Source organism: Chelmon rostratus, chromosome 8 (assembly GCF_017976325.1).
Source record: "Chelmon rostratus isolate fCheRos1 chromosome 8, fCheRos1.pri, whole genome shotgun sequence".
Taxonomy (NCBI): domain Eukaryota; kingdom Metazoa; phylum Chordata; class Actinopteri; order Chaetodontiformes; family Chaetodontidae; genus Chelmon; species Chelmon rostratus.
Genome location: NC_055665.1, coordinates 3,016,535 through 3,035,868, shown reverse-complemented (window position 1 = coordinate 3,035,868; position 19,334 = coordinate 3,016,535). Strand labels below are relative to the sequence as shown.

Here is a 19,334-nt window from a genome sequence, read left to right as displayed (position 1 = left end):
GAGGGGGGCTGGTGGTGGGGGTGTGCGGTTGAGTCTGTACGGGGGGGGGAATGAAAAAAATAAAAGAGCTCGGAGGCTCCTCTGCCGACCCCTACGTTCTACAGTCATTGTATCAAAGCTGAGGTGACACCTTTCAGGTTTCTCTTTGTCTCTCTGACTGAGAGCCGAAAATGGAGACAGAGCTTTTTGTATTGAGCCACCTTCTGCTCCTGTCAAGCAGGGGAGCTCTTCCCTTTCTGTACAGAGTGGAGGCAGGAGGGAGGGAAGGAGGGAGGAGTGAATCCAGTTGGCTGCTGCAGGTGATCCACATCGCCATCTTAGCCTGCGGCACCCCCTAGTGGCTTTAATAGAAACTCGACCATTAACAAGCGTGGCAGCCGAGGCCACTGCAGAGCAATTCTGAGGAGCAGAAATAACGGAACAGCAGACCTGAAAGCTGAGATATACTTTCAGGATAAAAAAGGGGGAAAAAATTCACAAAAAATTGCATTTTTGATAATGTTTAAACCAAAAAAACAACCAAAGATTGATGGGTAACTGCTGAATCATTATGTATCATGGGTAGTTTTAGCAGTTCCCTATCAGAGCTACCGTAGCACTCAGAGGATTCAAAAAAGCACCAGTGGGATTCCGCGTGCTGATTATTTATGTTGCGTAAAACAGTATTATGTTGAGCTGGAACTGAGAAACTGACATGAGGCAGTGTCTTCAGATGGAAGTCTTTTGACTCTGTAAACCCAGTGTCCCCCTGTCTGTCCCTGCCCCCTCCCCTGTGTGTACATGAAGACTTTACCCATCTACCTCAACTGTGTGAGATGTTGTGTGGCAAAGATATTCCTTAACCAAAGAATCCATCCTGTCAGGGTGTCTGTCTATCTATCTATCTCGTCCGTCCATCCGTCTCTTCTTCATGCCTTTTACTCCAAACCAAATGTGCTGGAATCAATCCGTAACAGGAGCCGAACGGGGCCCCCGTCCAGCCAAAGCTTAAATCCAGTATGCTAGAGTGTCCCATTGATCCATGTTCTGTATATAAATAAAATCATTCTCAAGACCAAAAAAGAAGGAGGTGACAATCCAAGCAAGGAGGATCTTGCTGTAATCAACGTTGCCTATTCCTTGTTTTCCGAAATCTAGAATCGTGTGACTTGCTGTAACAGAAAAAGCTCAAGAATCAAGCACTCATCCCAAAATAAAAAAGGTCGGAGGAGACAGAAGCTATTTTTCCACATTTGTAAGCCACCCCTCCCACCCCTGTTTTTTCCAAAATGTTTAGTGTAGTTGAAATACTGTTCGATCCCACTGTTGTAAGTAGGAATTAATGAAATCCATACAAAAAGCTTTAAACGAGGAAGAGCTGAGGGAAATATTATATTTGACTGAGTCTGAGTTTCCTCAGCTTGGACTCGACCCACCATGCTTTATCGTGCCATTCTTGTCCATGTGTTAGACTTACTAATGAATGTGGCTAACCAACCAAAGGCTTTAAAAAAAAAAGATACACAACACTTTAAACGTCAATCATGGTGGGACATTTTGTATCAAAAACTAAAGAAAATCCCTTTGAATACCTCATGTGAAAATTGTTTGTTGTGATGTTGCACTAAAAAAATAAAAATGACTCATTTGTAACCCAACACTGCGCTCGGTTGACTTTGTTCTGACCTTGTCGGAGGTGTTAGCGAGGAAGCTTTCTGCGTTTTTAAAGGCCAACACTGACACCAGTATTTCTTGAAAATGCTGTTATCCAATACGCAGACTGCTGTAAACTGTGCTCTTCAACTGGTTCATTTTTTTCCGACAAAAATGTGAGAAATTACCTCATGAAACCTGGTATTCACCCCAAATTCCTTTATTTCTCATCCAAAATAGTATATATTCAATATTTGATTCTTTCACCACAATTATGCTCCATGAAAATATTCAAAACAAAGACTTGTAGAATTTCTTCAACATCAAATGCAAATATCCAGATCCTGTGTTCAAAACTTTATACATTTTTCCCAAATTCAGCCTTAAACACTTGGTATTTTGGGGGAGTTTTTAAAATAACAATTTAAAATTAAGTTTTATTTGTTGAAACAATGCTTATCCACACATGGCTTTCTAAAGATGGGCCACGGGTGGAACTGGCAGGGTTTAAGAGATTAAAATGTTTCAATATTTTACTCTTTCCAGGATCAAGAAGCCTTAAACATTCAATCAATAAATTGATTGAAAGACATAGACCAGGCATGTCCAAACTATTCCATAAAGGGCCGTGTGGCTGAAGGTTTTCGTTCCAACCAAGGAGGAGCGCACCAGGCTGGACTCATTTAATCAGCTGATCTCACTTTTCAGCTGATAACTAAGGGATCCCTTGATGTTGATTGGTTGGCCTGGTGTGCTCCTCATTGGTTGGAACGAAAACCTGCAGCCACACGGCCCTTTATGGAATAGTTTGGACATGGCTGACATAGACCCATACTACTGGCATTCTTTGGTTAGCAGCTTGTACAGAAATAGGTAAAAAATATGCATATTTACTCTCTTATTGGTAAAGCCTGCAAGCTAAATATGAACTTTAGCAGTAGCCAGTTAGCTTCGGGAAACCCTGGCTTTGTCCAAAGGTAAAGAACACCTCTAAAGCTGCACATGATCCCTCTGTAAAACTACAAGTTGTCGTGTTTACAGTGAGACGTGACATGTTGATTAGTGAGCCTCAGAGCTGCTGGAAGCTAAACATTTACATTTTATTCAGACAGGGCCCACTGCTTCCTGTCTCGATGCTAAGCTCAGCTAACTAGCATCTGGCTGTAGCTTCACATTCAACAGACAGATCTGAGAGTGGTATCGATGTAACTGACTTTTTGGAAAAGTGGCTCCAAATAAAAACACTAAAAGGCTTTTCTTCTTGCTCGAGACAAGGCTACTTGGCTGCAGGCTGCTAGTTTAGGACATGCTATCACATGAGCATGTGCACAGGACAGAGATATTTGCCAGAGACACATGTATTGATTTGGGCGTTCCTTCTGTCGTAACATGTAAAAGCTAAATTGACCAACAAGCCAATTTCCTAAAGAGTGAGTGGAATCCTTTCAGGCAGTTTTCACGGCAGATTGAACAGACTGACAAACCTGAAGCTGCTGGTGTAAACGACACAGAACTCAGAACTGATATTTACTGAAAGGCCGACATCGGGTTAATCGATCAACTGATATATCGATCGACACCTGGCATGTCTCTCAGTGGCTGAGCCTCGCGCACCTGTCTCTTTATTAGTGATGTAAGCACACAGTCAGACACAAACAAACATGTACAGTCTTACAAGTTCAATGATTTAAAAACATAGTATTTAACAATTTGCCATTTTTGGCTTTTGTCAAAAAGTGCATAAAAAGAAGAAACAGGTAGAAAATGTTACTATCAAGATAAAATCAATCTGTAAAAACATTGTATACAAAAGAGAAGAGGGAACTTAATTTTACAACAGATTCATGTCAGTTCCCTCTGCAGCTACATGATGGGGTAGCAAGCGTACAGAGCGATGCCACACTGGTCGTTCTTGTTACGTGCCATTCGGATGTAGCCCTCGTCTCCAAACCTACTTCCCCAGCTGGACAAAAAGAGCAGAAAAACAGAAGGATGTCATTAAAGGGGCACACAAAGTCATTCATCATTAACATCCTTGTGATCAGAATATGAAGTCAGTCACTAGCGCCTCACGCTAATAGTAGATAACAATTAGCATTAGCTTGAAAGTGAGAAAACGATGGAGGTGAATGTGATCAACTATTTTAAATGACACAGAGTGAAAACACATCTTAAATATTTACATTTATTGATAAAATAAAATGTATGAAGTAAGTACAGAATAGCACAAAGGCAACAGGAAGTAGAAGCAGCCTTTCAGCATTTCTACATGCAGTGGAGGAGGTGGATGATGGAAGATGGTGTGCAGCTAAAAATCACTGGGCATTTGTGGTCATTCATCTATGAAAGTGCTGAAAAGTTTAAATCAGCTAGTCTGCATTTTCTAAAGGGATTAAATCTACAGATTTCTGTCTGACTCTATGTTCACTTTCGATGAAGGTGAATATGTGAAAAATCTAAATTTATCCTTTAATTAAAAAGTGCTCTTAAAGAAGAAAAATGCTTCTGAAAGATTTATTTGCCACTTGTGGAAGTAAAAAAAGTCTCCAGTGTGCTAAAATGTCCTCACTCCACCAGTCTGTATGTAGATGTCTGACCCCACCCACCATTTCACAGCTGCACGTCTGATTCCTTAACTGATCGATTAAAAAATCCAGGTTAAGATTCTGTTCAAAGTAATTTAGAAAGTATTTAAGAAGTAATTCTGCTAAACAGTGTCCCTTTAAATGATGACAAATCTGTTAAAAACAATCTGCTGCTTTTCTAAAATGATTCAGCAGCAACAGATTCAATGATCTAGCGTTAACACCTGGATATTTCAGGTGTGCTACGCTGTCAGCCTCTAAGTTAAAGGGCCAGCCTCCCTGTTTGTAGCATACGGTGAGAGGGGGGGCCGAACAGAAAGAGGAACAGGCCTGATGGGTCAGCAGTAGAAGAATGGGAAGTTTTGTTTTTTTCATCAATAACTGATGTGAAATGAAAGTCCGTCTTCTCTATAACACACAGCGATTTCATGACACAGCCTGAAACAATGAGAGGCAGAAGTTTGTGGAATTTTAAGTTACAACACCTCACTCATATCGGCAAAACCCCGAACCATGAACTGCTGGTCTGTCCCTTGTTGACAGTAGAGCTTCCTGCAGAGCTCTGACTTCCCTGTTTCACTTCTGCTGTCTCTGACACAGCAGACCAGATGGCGGAGGAACATACAGGAGCTACACATGAGCCCAGTCTGTGTGCATTATGGGATTTCAGGGAGATCGGGACAGTCTCACCTGTTCTTTACCAGCCAGTAGTCCTGTCCGTTCAGCGTGCCGTAGCCCACAGCCAACACCCCATGGTTGACTTTCTGGCTGCAGGACTGATCATCATACACTCCTGAAATGGCAGGAGTCAAAATAACCACAAATTAGTGTAATTAGATTTATTTTTTAGTGCATTTTATAGACATATCAAAATCAGGATTTTAGTGTTTATTTTTGATCAATTTTGATTCACATTCTGCTGAAAAATATAGTGTACACACACACACACACACACACACACACACAGTGTATATGTATAGCCGGTGAATCAATCAGCGACCTGGACAAGAGTAACATAGGCTGGCCACCTTTTCACCAGGCTGAAAAGCAGTGTTTTGCTGCCCCCTCTGGTGAAAACTTTCACATAACTGTGCTCTCTTGCACCTTTAAGCAGTGATGTCACGGCGTCCTGGAGTACACCTGTGCATCACTGCGGTGAGGTGAGAAGTAAAACCACTGAAAGTCAGTCAAATTAAAAAACCTAACTCCTCCCCAAACATTTGATGACCATCCCCGACCCCTCTCAGAAAATGTCATGTCAGTACAGATTGTGCAACTGATGATGTGCAACGCACCGCTTTTGTAGAAAGTAAATCTGGGCCGTGTGGCGTCAATCGCCACTGAAATGGGTCCGATGGTGGCGAGCGCCTGCTTCAGAGCCTGCTCGTCCCCCTGCGGCAGGAAGCTGTACCGGGAGCAGTTGGCGGCGCGGTACGCTGGGTTGTAGCGACACTGTTGTCCCTGAAGCAAGAAGACAAACGGGTTAAAACTGATGATTTACACAAAAACCTGATGATATTAAGGACAAAGTCTAATAGGAATGCCAAAAAAGTAATTTCTTCAGTTTTTCTTGTGTTCATGAAGTCGGCCTGAGGCACGCCGTAACCGACCGACCAGGGTGACGACCACGTATGAAAAAAGTCAACTCGTTATTCCTCAGCAGTTGATTCTTACACTTTGCCGCTCTCGGCCGCTGAGCCACAGAGTGAATTTCAGACACAGACACCAGTCGCTGTGCTTATTAAGAGAATATTTCACTTCACGGAGAGTTTTGATTTTATTTTGCGGGTGAATTAGAGCCACAACACCTCCACGAGGCTGCAGCGGTCTGTCAGATCCGCTCAGAACTGCCCTCCTCCTCCACACCAACACCAACACCAGCGAAGCAGATGAAGCCTGGAGGACAAACACGTTGTCCGCTCCCATTAATTTATTGTTGCTCCAAAGAGACATTAACGGCAGACCACAGACAAGTGAGGAGAGTGTTGCTGTCTGCAGCCCGAAGGGTCGGACTTAACTTCTTGTACACCCACATTGTTGTCTCGGTCAGGAATTTCTAAGTGTAAACCTGAGTTTGCACTGAATTTCCTATATGTTTCTTAAAAAACTGATGTGCCTCTGCTACAGAACACATTGATTTTCACTGGTTTCCACTGTTGAATGCTAAAATACTGTGTGTGTGTATTCACCTCTGTGTCCTTAAAAAAAGCTTTTACAACTTTAATTATGGATTCAGAGTATCTGACGTCACCTGCTTAGTCAATTCTATCCCTTTGTTTTAAAAGACCAAACCTGTGATGCACTCAAGCACCTGTGCACACCTGCTGGTCGTTGCTCGTCAGGACCTTCCCTACACACCTGGAGATGGTTGCTTCATCAAAGGATGAGGATTTCTCTCTCTGTGGGGCTGTGACGTGGCTTGTTTGATTAAATGAGTTAAAGAAAAGGAAATAAATTGGTAAACTGAGGCCAGAGAATTATTTTTCTGTAAATATCTGAGAGGCTGGGAGATGTTTTTTTTGAAACGTCATTTTATAGGATACAGATACATAAAACTGTATGTACAGTACAAGGCTGACCTTTTCTTATTGTTTTAATGACTTTTCATATTTTTTGTCCAGCTACAAGCTCAAAGTGATCAAATTCGTTTCCCACATGTCCTCCACGGACCCCCTTGAGTCCAGGTTTAATGGATTTTCCATTTCCCTGCCTGTGATGCATGTTTGAGCAGCAGGATTAAACCAGTTACTCACACGTCCTACGTAGGGGTACGAAGCGTCAGAGTCGATGCCCTGGTTGTCGATGACGTACTGGAAGGCATAGTGCATTAAGCCACCGTTGCAGCCGTGGTTGCCGTATTTGCCTGAACAGTCCACCAGGTTTTGGGGGCTGAGGTCCACCAGCTTCCCTGTCTTCTTGGCCAGCTGGCCCTCCAAGGCCCCTACAGCACTGAAGGCCCAGCAGGAGCCACAAGAACCCTGGATTGAAACGAGCGGTGTTACTGTAATCTCACATCCGCGATGCAAAAGCGCATTCATTAAAGCTTCAAAGTTCGATGAAACACTTCACACAAAACACATTTCCATGTTTGGCAGCACAACATGAGTCTGCAAAGACGGAGCGAGAGGAGGGTCCCGCAGAGTTGAAGAGGTTAAAGAACTCCGCTGACTCTTTGGGAATTTTTCTTGTTTGTCAATTATATTTAACACGTTTCACAGAACAGAAGAAAGTCCAAAATCAATACATGTGTGTCTCTGGTTGAATGATACTCATCAGCACAACACGAGTTTGTAATAAATTGAATATCTGTTTTTTTTCTCCAAAGTCTTTTTCATTTCTTCACACTGTAAATCAACTTCTGAAGAGTTTGAAACAAGAGCATTTTAAAATACTACACTTCTCCTATGACCGACTTTCAGAACAAGATCTTCAGACTTCTACAGGTCTGATTTAAATTTTTTTGTCTTCAACTTATTACCACTGGCATTCGTCTGTGTAATGTCAAGAAATAAAGCTTTGGTTTTTTGTATTAACACATTTAAATCGTGCAAATGTGAAAAGGTGCAACAAAACCTGTGCAGTTAAAATCATATATATATATAACATAATATCAAGTCTATTTAGTAATAATACATATAAACTGCATATAGCAGAGGCAAACGAGTGGGATGACGATGATCTCTCTGAGACACCACAGTACAGGTTAATCCTGCCGACTGCTGAGTTATACGAGTCCGAGTGTTTTCTAACCTGCATCTTGACGCTGGTGACACAGCCCTTCTCTCTCCAGTCCATGGTGTCTGGTACAGCAGCGCCTGATGTCCCAGCAAAGGCAGATGGTGCCCTCTGGATGTCAGTGGGAGGACTGAGTGTGGCGAACAACTGCCGGATCTCCTCAGGCGTCTATAAGGAAGTACACAACTGCTGATGAAATGAGCAGCACATTTGGCAGGGTGATACATAGACCCTTAAAATGATCCAGATTAGACTGAAATCCATCATCTCATGTTGCAAATGTGTGATATATGGCTGCAGAATAATTTTCATCATCAATTAATCTGCCTGTTATTTTCTTGATTGAGGGGTTTGTCTGTAAAACATCAGAAATCAGCACACAGTAAACATCACTGCTTAAAGAGGCTGAATGATGTCTTTAAACGCGTTGTTTTATTTGACAAAACCCAACGATATTCACTTTATCCTTATATAAAATCACACAAACAGGTTCCTACTTCTACACTTTATTTATTCCACTTCATTAATGTTATGCTTTTATTCATTTTGTGGGAGCATCTGTCACATTTTTTCAGTTACAGCTGCATTAAACAATATTTTTATTTTAACAATATACAAAATATAATCAAACGTGCAGTGTAGCTCGTAGGGACAAGCCCACACAGAATTATCACCAAATGCTAAATCATTTTAGCATCTTTCAGCTTCACTGTTTCGCCCTCATCAGCATCATTTTTGACTGCAGCTCTCGTCAACCGGCTGGTTTGCAACCAGCAGGTGAAGAACACCTGAAGTGCCAGCAGCTGGAGACCAAACCAGAGCTGAAAGCTCAGTGAATACTGGACTCACATTTGTCAGGTGTACTACAAATGAGTGCTAATGCTGCTAACAGGCAACTGCTTGCTAACACATTCACCATAATGATGGTTTAAAGTGATAATAAGTCAATAATATGTCAGTGTTTGAAGCTTGTTATGTTGACCCCCAGGGGCCAAAAATCAATTAACCAAGCTTTAAATTCAATTTATCATACTTGTTCTTTATCCTAGAATAAAGAGAGTAGAGTATTATAAATGATGAGCTCATGTATGATAATCCCTCCAGGGCAATAAGAACCTTGTAACAGGAACAAGAGGAAAAATAAACTTTTATGAGCATGTTTAGTTGCCACAGATAACGTTCATGTTAACCAGATAAGAAGGTTTTGTCCTGTGCTTTACTTACAGTATCAGCTTTCTGGCTTCAGTTTACTTTCACTTTAGGATTCGCCATGTTTCTGGTGGCGTAAATAAAGACCAACAACCTGGACGTAAATTTAGTTTGAATGCTTCCAAAGAATCTCCGACACAGATTGAGGAGTTTCAGGTTAAAGGACGCAGACCAAACCCCACATAGTTAATATTCCAGTACGTAGTCAGAGTCCTTTAGTCCCTCATTGTTATAGATGCAATCACTTTGTGGTGAATGCATCCTATAGGAGCTGTGGATCAGTGGTCGAGCCGAGAGCAGAAATTATCTCATTATTTCAGTGAAGTCTCAAAGGCTACAGTTTCTCCAGCTCAGCACGGTTCAACCAGTGGAAGAGCCAAAGGGTGAAGGAATAGAGCTCAGAGCTCGGCAGCGAAACGTACTGATTTACATTCTGCACGAGGTGAAAGCAAACTAACTGTAATTCACTCCCTGATTATCTGAAGCTTTTTATGAGTGCAGAGCTTTTCCTGACAACGCATCAGTGAGTTAAAGCAGCTGGACTCAACGTTTTTAGAATAATGTGACGGTTGGAAAATAACGCGACAGGTGTTGCTCATAGAGACGAAGACAGTAACCGCCTGAATCTGAAGCTCGTCTCGGCTTTGCAGAGCTTCACAACGAGTTTGAGCTCATTGTTTAGCTGGTCTGCTGGAATGGTTCACTCACACTGCAGCTAAAGAACCAGCAATTTCCCTCAATAGACAACAAACAGAGCTAAAAGAGAGATTATTGGACTTAAATTCACCAATTTCAATTTGTCTTCTGCAAAGCTTGTTGTTATCTCATGACACTTTCTACACTAAATGATTAGTTGATTAATGAAAACGCAGACCCGGCTGGATTTACTAATCATCGAGTAGGACTGTTTGTGCCGAGCTGTTCTTCCACCAGCAGCTGGTTTCAGTTGAACATGCTGTTGCTAGTAGCAACCACTACTGGCATAGCAATTACTGTTTAACTGACATTGCACCTACATGCACATCGAGGGCAGAGGGGTAGTAAAAGGTTATCAGTCAAGAAACTTCCGACATCAATAAACAATGCTGATAGTTGAGTAATTAAAATACAGTGTCGAAAGAAATGAAAGGCTTTATTCTTCTCCTTCTGACCTCAGGTTGTAGAAAAACCAAAAAACTTTCGTAGTGTTCCTTTACCATCAATCAGTGTATAAAATGTGTGTGAGAGAGGGAGTGTGTGACTGGTGGCTAAACACACTGAGTGGCAGCCTTTTCAACTGGCTGCCTCCTGCAGCCAAAGTACCTTTATGATATACACCAGATGCTAACATCCATACACTGCTGCAGCATTTCTGTGTCACGTAGCAGCAGTGGAAGACTTTTAGCTGTCATAGCAAACGCTGTCAGCGTGGAAGACAGTTTTCAGATGCAGATTTAAACAGACTTGGTGCTCTACTGAGTATTTCTGCCAGCCTTGGTGCACATTTTGTACCTTAATGTTTCGTATCCCCAAACAAATTTCCATCTAATTCAAGTGCTGCAAATGACAGGAGCTAACAGCTTTGGGGCGTCTTCAGGGCCTCTTGGGGGCCAGTTGCCTCCAACCTTGTTAGTATTCCAGCATATATAAAAATATACCCAAATATATTTCATTATAACGACTTACTATTGAGCTTAAAAGTGCAGCAGTATCTAGTCCTAATACCCTGTTCATTAATGAATAAAACTGATAATCATGAATCAATAAAAGCCTTTTTTTCCTTTGGTATAAAAGAGTACAGCAAGCGAGCGTCTCACCATGTCTCCCATGTGGTTCATGCCCAGTTCGTAGGTGTGAAGTCCCATCGAGGCCTCCAGGTTGTGCATGGTAATGAGCAGCAGGTTCTTCTCCCACAATTCCCTGCGGCTCGCATCCTCCACCTGGAGACATGCAGAAAGAGTTCAGAAGGTCAAGTAGTGTATAAGTTAATGAGAAGTCTTACATACAGATTTCATGCCTACAAACAGAAAACTCTTACATATGTACCTCCACCCTTTTCTATCACGTACCTCATTTTGGTACGTCTTCTCGTGCGTCTTCTTCCACAGATCCCAGTGCACGTCCAGCCTGCTGTCAAACATGGCTGCCGCCCTGGCACACAGGGAGAAGAGCAGCAGGTTCCCCAACATCAGGCCTGTAAACACACACACAGACCAGGACCACATGAGTCAGGATGTCGTCTGACCTTTGATCAGACGGCTGCCAGCTAACACAGCGAGACAACAAACCACCGGGTGGAGATCAAGCCTCGAGTCAGAAACGTATGAGTGGTTTTCACCTCATAGCAACCACAAACAGAGAAGCAGCGTCTCAGACACTGGAGGGCTGGTGACAAAACGTTCTCAGGACCTTGACATTAAGACATTTTGGGAAACGCAAACTCATTTCTTTATTAGCAAATTACACTCCAGCATAACCCCAACATTTCTTCTTGAGGTCTCACTTAAACGGACACATTAAATTACAGCTGTACATATTTTATATTGTTTGAGGACGAATGTTACACATTTCAAGCAACTGCAGATATTAGCTTGTAGGCTAACAGGCACAATTAAGCCAATAAATAATTCATTTTTTAAACTTTTGCGTTGTTGTTTACGTGTGTCCTCTCGAAAGTACAAACCTTCTGCTATTTTCAATATGTACACCAGTTGGATTTTGTAGCTAGCTTACTTTCTTACTTGCAAGTGTGGTTTAAACTTGCAAGGTCAGCTGGGCTACCTAGCTACAGCATCAGTTGACTGCTACGCTAGCCAGCTACAGCTACAGTTGACTTCTAGGCTAACCAGCTACCATAGCAGTCAAGTGCTAGGCTGACCAGCTACAGTAACAGTTGACTTCTAGGCTAACCAGCTACCATAACAGTTGAGTGCTAGGCTGACCAGCTACAGTAACAGTTGACTTCTAGGCTAACCAGCTACCATAACAGTTGAGTGCTAGGCTAACCAGCTACAGTAACAGTTGACTTCTAGGCTAACTAGCTACAATAATAGTTGACTGCTAGGCTACCCAGCTACCATAACAATTGACTTCTAGGCTAACTAGCTACAATAATATTTGACTGCTAGGCTGACCAGCTACCATAACAGTTGACTTCTAGGCTAACTAACTACAACAATATTTGACTGCTAGGCTAACCAGCTACCATAACAGTTGACTTCTAGGCTAACCAGCTACCATAACAGTCGAGTGCTAGGCTAACCAGCTACAGTAACAGTTGACTTCTTGGCTAACCAGCTACCATAACAGTTGAGTGCTAGGCTAACCAGCTACAGTAACAGTTGACTTCTAGGCTAACCAGTTACCATAACAGTTGAGTGCTAGGCTAACCAGCTACAGTAACAGTTGACTTCTAGGCTAACCAGCTACCATAACAGTTGAGTGCTAGGCTGACCAGCTACAGTAACAGTTGACTTCTAGGCTAACCAGCTACAATAATAGTTGACTGCTAGGCTGCCTAGCTACCATAACAGTTGACTTCTAGGCTAACTAGCTGCAATAATATTTGACTGCTAGGCTAACCAGCTACCATAACAGTTGAATTCTAGGCTAACTAGCTACAGTAACAGCTGAGTGACTGACTAACTAGCTAACCTTAATAACTTTATTTGTATATTTCTGTGTTAGTGGCAGCAGGGTTAGTTTTCAAAGTTGTTATTCTGTCTCATAACTTCACCTTTTACCTGAACTTTTGTCTTTTTTTTCAGAATAACTTACATAACTCATCCACAAGCATTCATTTTTGCATCTAGAGCAGCTCTGCCTCTGAGAAATGCTTGAAAACAAACTTTGAGATATCATTACAGTCATACAGCGCAAAGACTGAAGGAGGAACAAAACTACCTAAGTATCGAGTATTGCTGCAGGAAGTGGTTTTCATAAGTGGGTTGCAGGTATGAGTTGCCTCTGCCCGTCAGTTAGGTAAGTAGTCAGCAGCAACACATCAACATCGACTCATGGTTCAACTTTAGTTTTTACGCCCACAATTAAGGTTAAAGTTCGTGCATGTACAGCTGCAGTATCAGGCTGCAATCTCAAAACATGCAATGTTTATTAAATTAAAGATGAAAATACAAAATTAAAATATCACCTATAATTGAGATTTTTATTTGCATTTGAATTTCACTTTAATGGTAAAATTTGGTGTCTTCTGTGGGTTCTAAAGAGAAGCACAGAGCTTTCTGTGCACGTTCTCCCTGTGGCTGCGTGGGTTTCCATCAGGGGCTGCAGCTTCCTCCCACAGTCCAAAGACATGCAGGTTAATTGGAGTCTCTAAGTCGCCTGCAGGTGTGAATGTGAACGTGAAGGGTTGTTTGCCCTGTAATGAACTGGTGACCTGGCCAGGTGAACCTCTCACCCAGTGTCAGGTGGGATCGGCTCCGGGCCCGAGCAACCCTCCAAAGGATAAACGGTTATAGATAAAGAACGGATGGGAATAAAAGTTAATGATAAATAATAACGAATATGACATGGTAGAAGATGTTGGCATCACACTGCCAGTTGTAAAATAATACAACGACCAGTTGTAAAACAACCAATCGGGCACAAATGAGGGCAAATATGCACCTGCTGTAAAAGCACAGGGTTGCTTCTAAAAGGTAAAAGTACACCTCTGTGCTCGTTCTTACTGAGTCACATCCTCCACTGGCATGAAGTACTTCAGGGCACTGTGACTAATTTAGGCCAGATGAGGTTATGAGCATGTAACAGAAGCTGAATTGAAACTGAACATTACATGCATGTTATTAACACTGAATCAAGATCATGTTCTTTCACGTTTCCTCCAGGACGTGTTTCCCAGTGCAGATGTGTTGTGTTTTAATGTAATTCACTGATCAACTTTCAGCTGAATCTGACTCATCACATCATCTTATAACACAAATTTCTGTTTGCCAGTATAATAATTCTGAATAATTATCTAATGAAAAAATAAAGAGCCTGAAAACTTTTGTCAGATATATTTTAAACACAGCTCAGTTTGATTATTTTACATGTTGTCGCTGTCCTATGAAAACCACACATCATCAGCCAGGAAAACCGACTTCTTTTCTAACTTTTCTTTTCATTGTTCATTTGGATTAAAAGGTTGAATAATGTTCTCAAACCATAGCGACATGTCTACAGGCCTACAGGAAGCGCTTCAGCCACATTTTTCAGTCGTCTGACAGAACAAATACGACTTTTAGCACCTGAACACAACCTAAATCGTATTTTTCTGATTTAAGCCCATGTCATGCTTGTAACTTGAATCACACTGAATACTGTGCTGAGCTGCTGCTCCTGCTGCAGCTCCTGTGTAGACGCAGTGTGAGGAAAACTTAATCCTTCAGTTTCTCTGAAGCATTGGCCATTTTTTGTGTATACATACATACTGACAATGAGAAATGTGCTCATCAATATTGTGTTAATGATTTCAGTCACATCATGTGTCTCTGTGACGCTTCCAGGCCTGTCATGTCACGTCTCTGTGTACACTGTGTCTCAGAGGTCATATTTGGGGCTCTGGTTAGTGCTGCTGGTATTGTAGACTGCATTATATTAAAGTGTGAACGTTCTGACCATCTGCATTGACAAAGAGGATGATTAAAAACATCTTTTATACGTCTCAAAAACATCAAATACGTGTTGAATGTTGAAACTTTACGTTTCTTTACATTCAAACCTGACATTTCTTTCCGTTTAAATTTGTGATTTTATGTTGTGACAGCGTTGTGTTTAGGGTCTGGTTAAGTTTAGGCACAAAAAGAGTTTGGAAAAGATCATGTTTGTCATGTGGACTTTAAATACCGGTTTAGTTGCCACAAACAGTGACCTGCAGCTTGGCTGTCACACCACCACCCTTCCTCATATACATGTGCCAGTGATGAACTGAACTACATCACTTTGACCTTCTGCATAATTCTGATATATGTGTGAAAAATACAAATTCAGCTATTTGCAGAACATGTTAATCTGGTGACCTGAAACTGTGTTGAGTGTGTGACTGAGATGTCTGCAATGATCAACAGCAGCCTCAGCATCACTTCCACAAATTTACAGCTATTGAACTGTACATAAATCCACAAAATGAAGCAACTGTCACAAGACCAGAAGTGAAACTAATGAACAAGCAAACGCACCACAGCTGCCACTCATGAGTTATTGTTTCGTGAAATGATTAAAAAAGGTGTTGTTAAAACAGCTTCAGACGACTGGAGGCGATTCTGCTGCCAGGGGAAGAATCAGTATTTATTCATGTTCATCTTTGTTCGGTATGCAGATGTTCCAGCTTCACCTGATCAACCGCTCCAGAAATGAGCTGAGATTGAAATAACACTCCTCTGTCACCTGATACCTGTTATCACTGTTTACCTGCTCGTGGACCAAACCCACAGGCCTGACTTAAATCTATCTAACCGACAGAAACTTTCAGTAAAAGCTGAAACTCTTCAGAGACCAACGGGAACAAAAGCTGATCAGAACAGAAGAAAATGACTTTGATTGGTCACTTTTATTTATCTTATTACTCACTTCAGAACGACTAAAAAGAAAAGGAAATAAATCAGGTCTGTTTTAAACGTTTTAAAACTATAAAAACACTAAAATCCACGTAGATACTTGTGTAGAGCTCACAGTCACGGTGTATCAGCACTATAAGCACATTATTTTCCGTCTTTTTTAACTTTCAGCCTGAACACAAAACGAAACTAAAAGCAAAGACGCGTTAAAGCTCTTTTTATTCTAATTATCGACGGACTCTGCTTCTATAAGTCACTTCTGAAACTTCTGAGGAACAGATCGATATGTTTGATGGGAGCTGTGAGTGTGTGGATGGGATGTTTGGACTCACCTTGAACGGTTGCACTCATCGTCTCGTCGCGTCGCGTCGCTGCCGCTGCGCTTCCCTGCTCGACGCTTATGAAGGCGCGGTCACGTGCTCCGTCGCTCCTCTTCCTCTTTTCGATCACAAACCTGCATCTCGCAACGCGCGCGGTCACCCGAGGCAGCTGCGTGTGCACGAATGAAGCGACATAAAGTCGGATATTTAACTATTTTTAAAGCCTGAAACCCTCAAAACTGACGCAGAGAATTAGAATTAGAATTTTCTGAGAATAGATGAGAATTTTTTTTGTCTTATATAAAGTCTAAAGTAAAACAACAAAATTTATACACATTTTTAAAGAAGATCCCACTAGCAGCCCCTAGAGGCTGTGATGTGAATTATATAACACAATAAAAACTATTGGATGGGGCACACATGAAGAGTATTTACAGCAGGCATGGCCCTTTATGGAATAGTTTGGACATGCCAGATTTACAGGATGAAACACAGTCATCAATGAGTCTGTTAATTAAAGGTGCTTAAAGGCTCTGTAAATGTCATGGCAACAGAGGCAGATCCTGTGCGCAAAGCTGACAATTTGTCCGCAGGGTGGAAAAAATGGAGATGAGCAGCATTCCTCCACAGGGGAGAATGAATATGCTCAATAAGCTCCATGGCAGGCTGCTTAATAGATTTATATGTTGCTGGTGTAGTAGTGAAATTTTTGGTATGATGGTGCTGTAATAGGAAAGGTCGGGGAGGTCGCCAAAAATTTTAGGATTCAGTGTCTGGGGAGCAGGACTGCAAACGCTTCGGAAATCCAGTCAATAGTTGCGGGGATGTGTGTTTCTGGACCAAAGTGTAGGTCAACAGATAGTCCTGACCTGTCACAGCGAGGCTGGATGAAAGGTCACGAGGGCTCATGTTTCATGGCCGCCTGCCAGATGTTGCTGAGGTCTCTGGACCAAAGTGCTGGATGGGCGGATGGATGAACTCGTTCTGCTGCTCGAGCAACTTAAATCAATAAGACGCATATAAAATACCAGATCTGTAAATAAATATATCGCCAACACTTTCTGTATTATCTTGCCTGGCAGACAACATGTGTGTAATAATGTATTTACATCATGTGCAACACTTCCACTACTCAGTGTTTGATATGACAGCCTTGAGACTGAATACAGAGTGCTGTTCATACACAAAGCTTAGAAATAACAACATATATTATTTTTGAATGCTGTGAATTGACAATTTCACAGCATTCGAAACAATTTTTTTTACCTTTTAGGAGCTGAAAGCTAATATTTTGTTCCACTGTTAAATTTCACAATGTTTACGCCAAAACGTATATTCTTAGACTCATGAAAGTTTTCTAATCCCTCCTCATTTCTGCTGAGTCAGTGAATGAGGAGCTCTGGGATACATTTTGCAAATGTTTCTACTTTTACACAAATTACTTAACAGTGCAGAGTATTTTATGTGGCTGTGGTCAAATCGAATGACTCAAAATAAAATAATATAACAGCGGTCAGCAAAAGGATTCAAGCACAGGTGTTTTTCAGCATTGTTCAAGGTGAGGCAACATTTTACAGACTTTCTCATTTGCTTTCACCATGTTCACTTTATTTCTTTTCATACGTTACAGTTTTGTGAGGACTAACACAAAACTGCACACTCCTCTGCTCTGCTTTCCCCGCCCCATCTTCTCGCTCTGCCAATAGGAAGAGAACCAGGAAGTTTAGATGGTGGGGGTGTGGCCAGCTAGAGTCTCTCTTTGGGACCATGCGGCCTGTTCAGGTGAGTTTGCGTGGTAAGACACAGAGTTGGCTTGTTTTTTGATCTTTTTGGTTGTTTTCCTGTTTTGTTTGCTTCTTGAAGGAAATGTTAGGGTTTGTTTTCCTGCTCTGTTTGCTTTTTGAAGGAAATGGTAGGGTTTGCTGCTTCTTGAAGGAAATGTTAGAAGAGGCTGTTAAATCTAGTCTGTGGTTTAGGCCTCCACCTTCAGCACCTTCTAAATTTTCCACCCCCTACCCGAACAAGGGTCTGTATCCAATCCCTACTTTCATCTTTTGACTCTACCTCTTTATTTTCTATCCCCTACCCGAACCAGGGTTTGTATTCCCACCCCGCTTTTTCTTGGTGCAGTTGGTGAGAGGCAGGGGTAGATGATGGTAGTGTGGCAATCGGCAGTTACATGTGGCATCTAGGCCTGTGGTAGCATTGTAGCAGCTAACAATAGCTAAAGCGGTGAGAGTATGATAGTATCTTAGCAGTTAGTATTGGTAGCTAGCAATTAACATTAACAGTATAGGTGAATCTAGCTTTATTGTCTTCTTCTGTTCCTCTTAGCAGGTAGCGGTTAGCACGTAACATTAGCTAAATGGTAGCATCGGAACTGTATTGTCTTCTTCTGTTCTTCCTAGCGGTTAGCATTAGCATTAGCAATAGTTAAATGGTAGCATCGGTACTGGCCACTACCTGGAGCATCTCTGGGTCAGTTGAACGTGGCGGTGCTGTTTGGATTGTGTAGGAGCAGTGTGAACTGGCACTAGGGGGGGTGACTCTGGGACGCCGGAGTTCACTGCCTAACCTCCTGGAGGTGTAGTGGGACTAAGTAGGCGAAACACTGTTGAAGGGAGGTTTCCACCTGATGACCCCCAGAGACGTGTTAGGAATCACTGCTCTTTGGCAGGTATAGAGGCAGATTAGAGCTCCAAGGTTCTTCACTGAGAATGAATCCTCTTTTTGAGCACAAGTATCTTGTGTTTAAATTAACACAGGTTAACACTCCATTTGAATTAGGAATTTGAAATGATTTGGACCTGTTATGATCAGATAGGCCAGAGTCTAACACTGACCTGTGTTATGTATCAGTCTTCGGTGTGCCTGGTCAAACTGGGCCTCTCTTCAGTATTCAGAGGCAGGATTAGATGTCACAGGATTTACAAGAACATTGCATTTATCTTCAGTAGATTTGTGAAAAGTCATGCAAACATTTTGAAGGAAACTCTTAAAGGTAAGACTTCAGCTTTCCTCAGGGGGCCAAATGTTGCTGCCAGACGTGGGCCAAGGGCCAGTATTTGAGAAGCACTGCAATATAGCATACGTACTGTGTATCCTGAGAAAGCTGCTGATACTTCTGAATAAAATGTGTCCTTGTTTGACAAAATGTCAGCACTTCTGGATCCTCTGACGAGTTTCTTAGAATGAATAAAACAAACTCCTACAGCTACAACTACAGCTGTGTCTGCAGATAGTATGTTGTTTTCAGTCTATGCTGCCAGGTATCACACGTTTACTGAGCTAAATGCAGCTCATCACAGGACATGATG

At 41.9% G+C, this 19,334-nt stretch overlaps 1 protein-coding gene across 1 annotated transcript; it reads right to left on the bottom strand.

Annotated features, from left to right (window-relative positions):
• Positions 1-1,836: 1,836 nt before the first annotated feature.
• ctss2.1 (cathepsin S, ortholog2, tandem duplicate 1) lies at positions 1,837-16,118 on the bottom strand. The gene is made up of 8 exons (XM_041943218.1): positions 16,030-16,118; positions 11,210-11,334; positions 10,958-11,080; positions 7,968-8,120; positions 6,971-7,195; positions 5,513-5,678; positions 4,908-5,010; positions 1,837-3,595 (listed from the first exon to the last, which is right to left on the bottom strand). Exons 1-8 carry the CDS (start codon positions 16,046-16,048, stop codon positions 3,496-3,498), a joined length of 1,014 nt encoding a protein of 337 aa, XP_041799152.1. The 5' UTR covers positions 16,049-16,118; the 3' UTR covers positions 1,837-3,495.
• Between the last annotated feature and the right edge of the window lie 3,216 nt (positions 16,119-19,334).

Coding starts and splice junctions, on each gene's coding strand:
- ctss2.1 (XM_041943218.1), bottom strand. Junction 11,081..11,209: donor AGAAGACGTACCAAAATGAG/GTACGTGATAGA, acceptor GCATGTCTCCAG/GTGGAGGATGCGAGCCGCAG. Junction 8,121..10,957: donor TGAACCACATGGGAGACATG/GTGAGACGCTCG, acceptor ACTTCCTTATAG/ACGCCTGAGGAGATCCGGCA.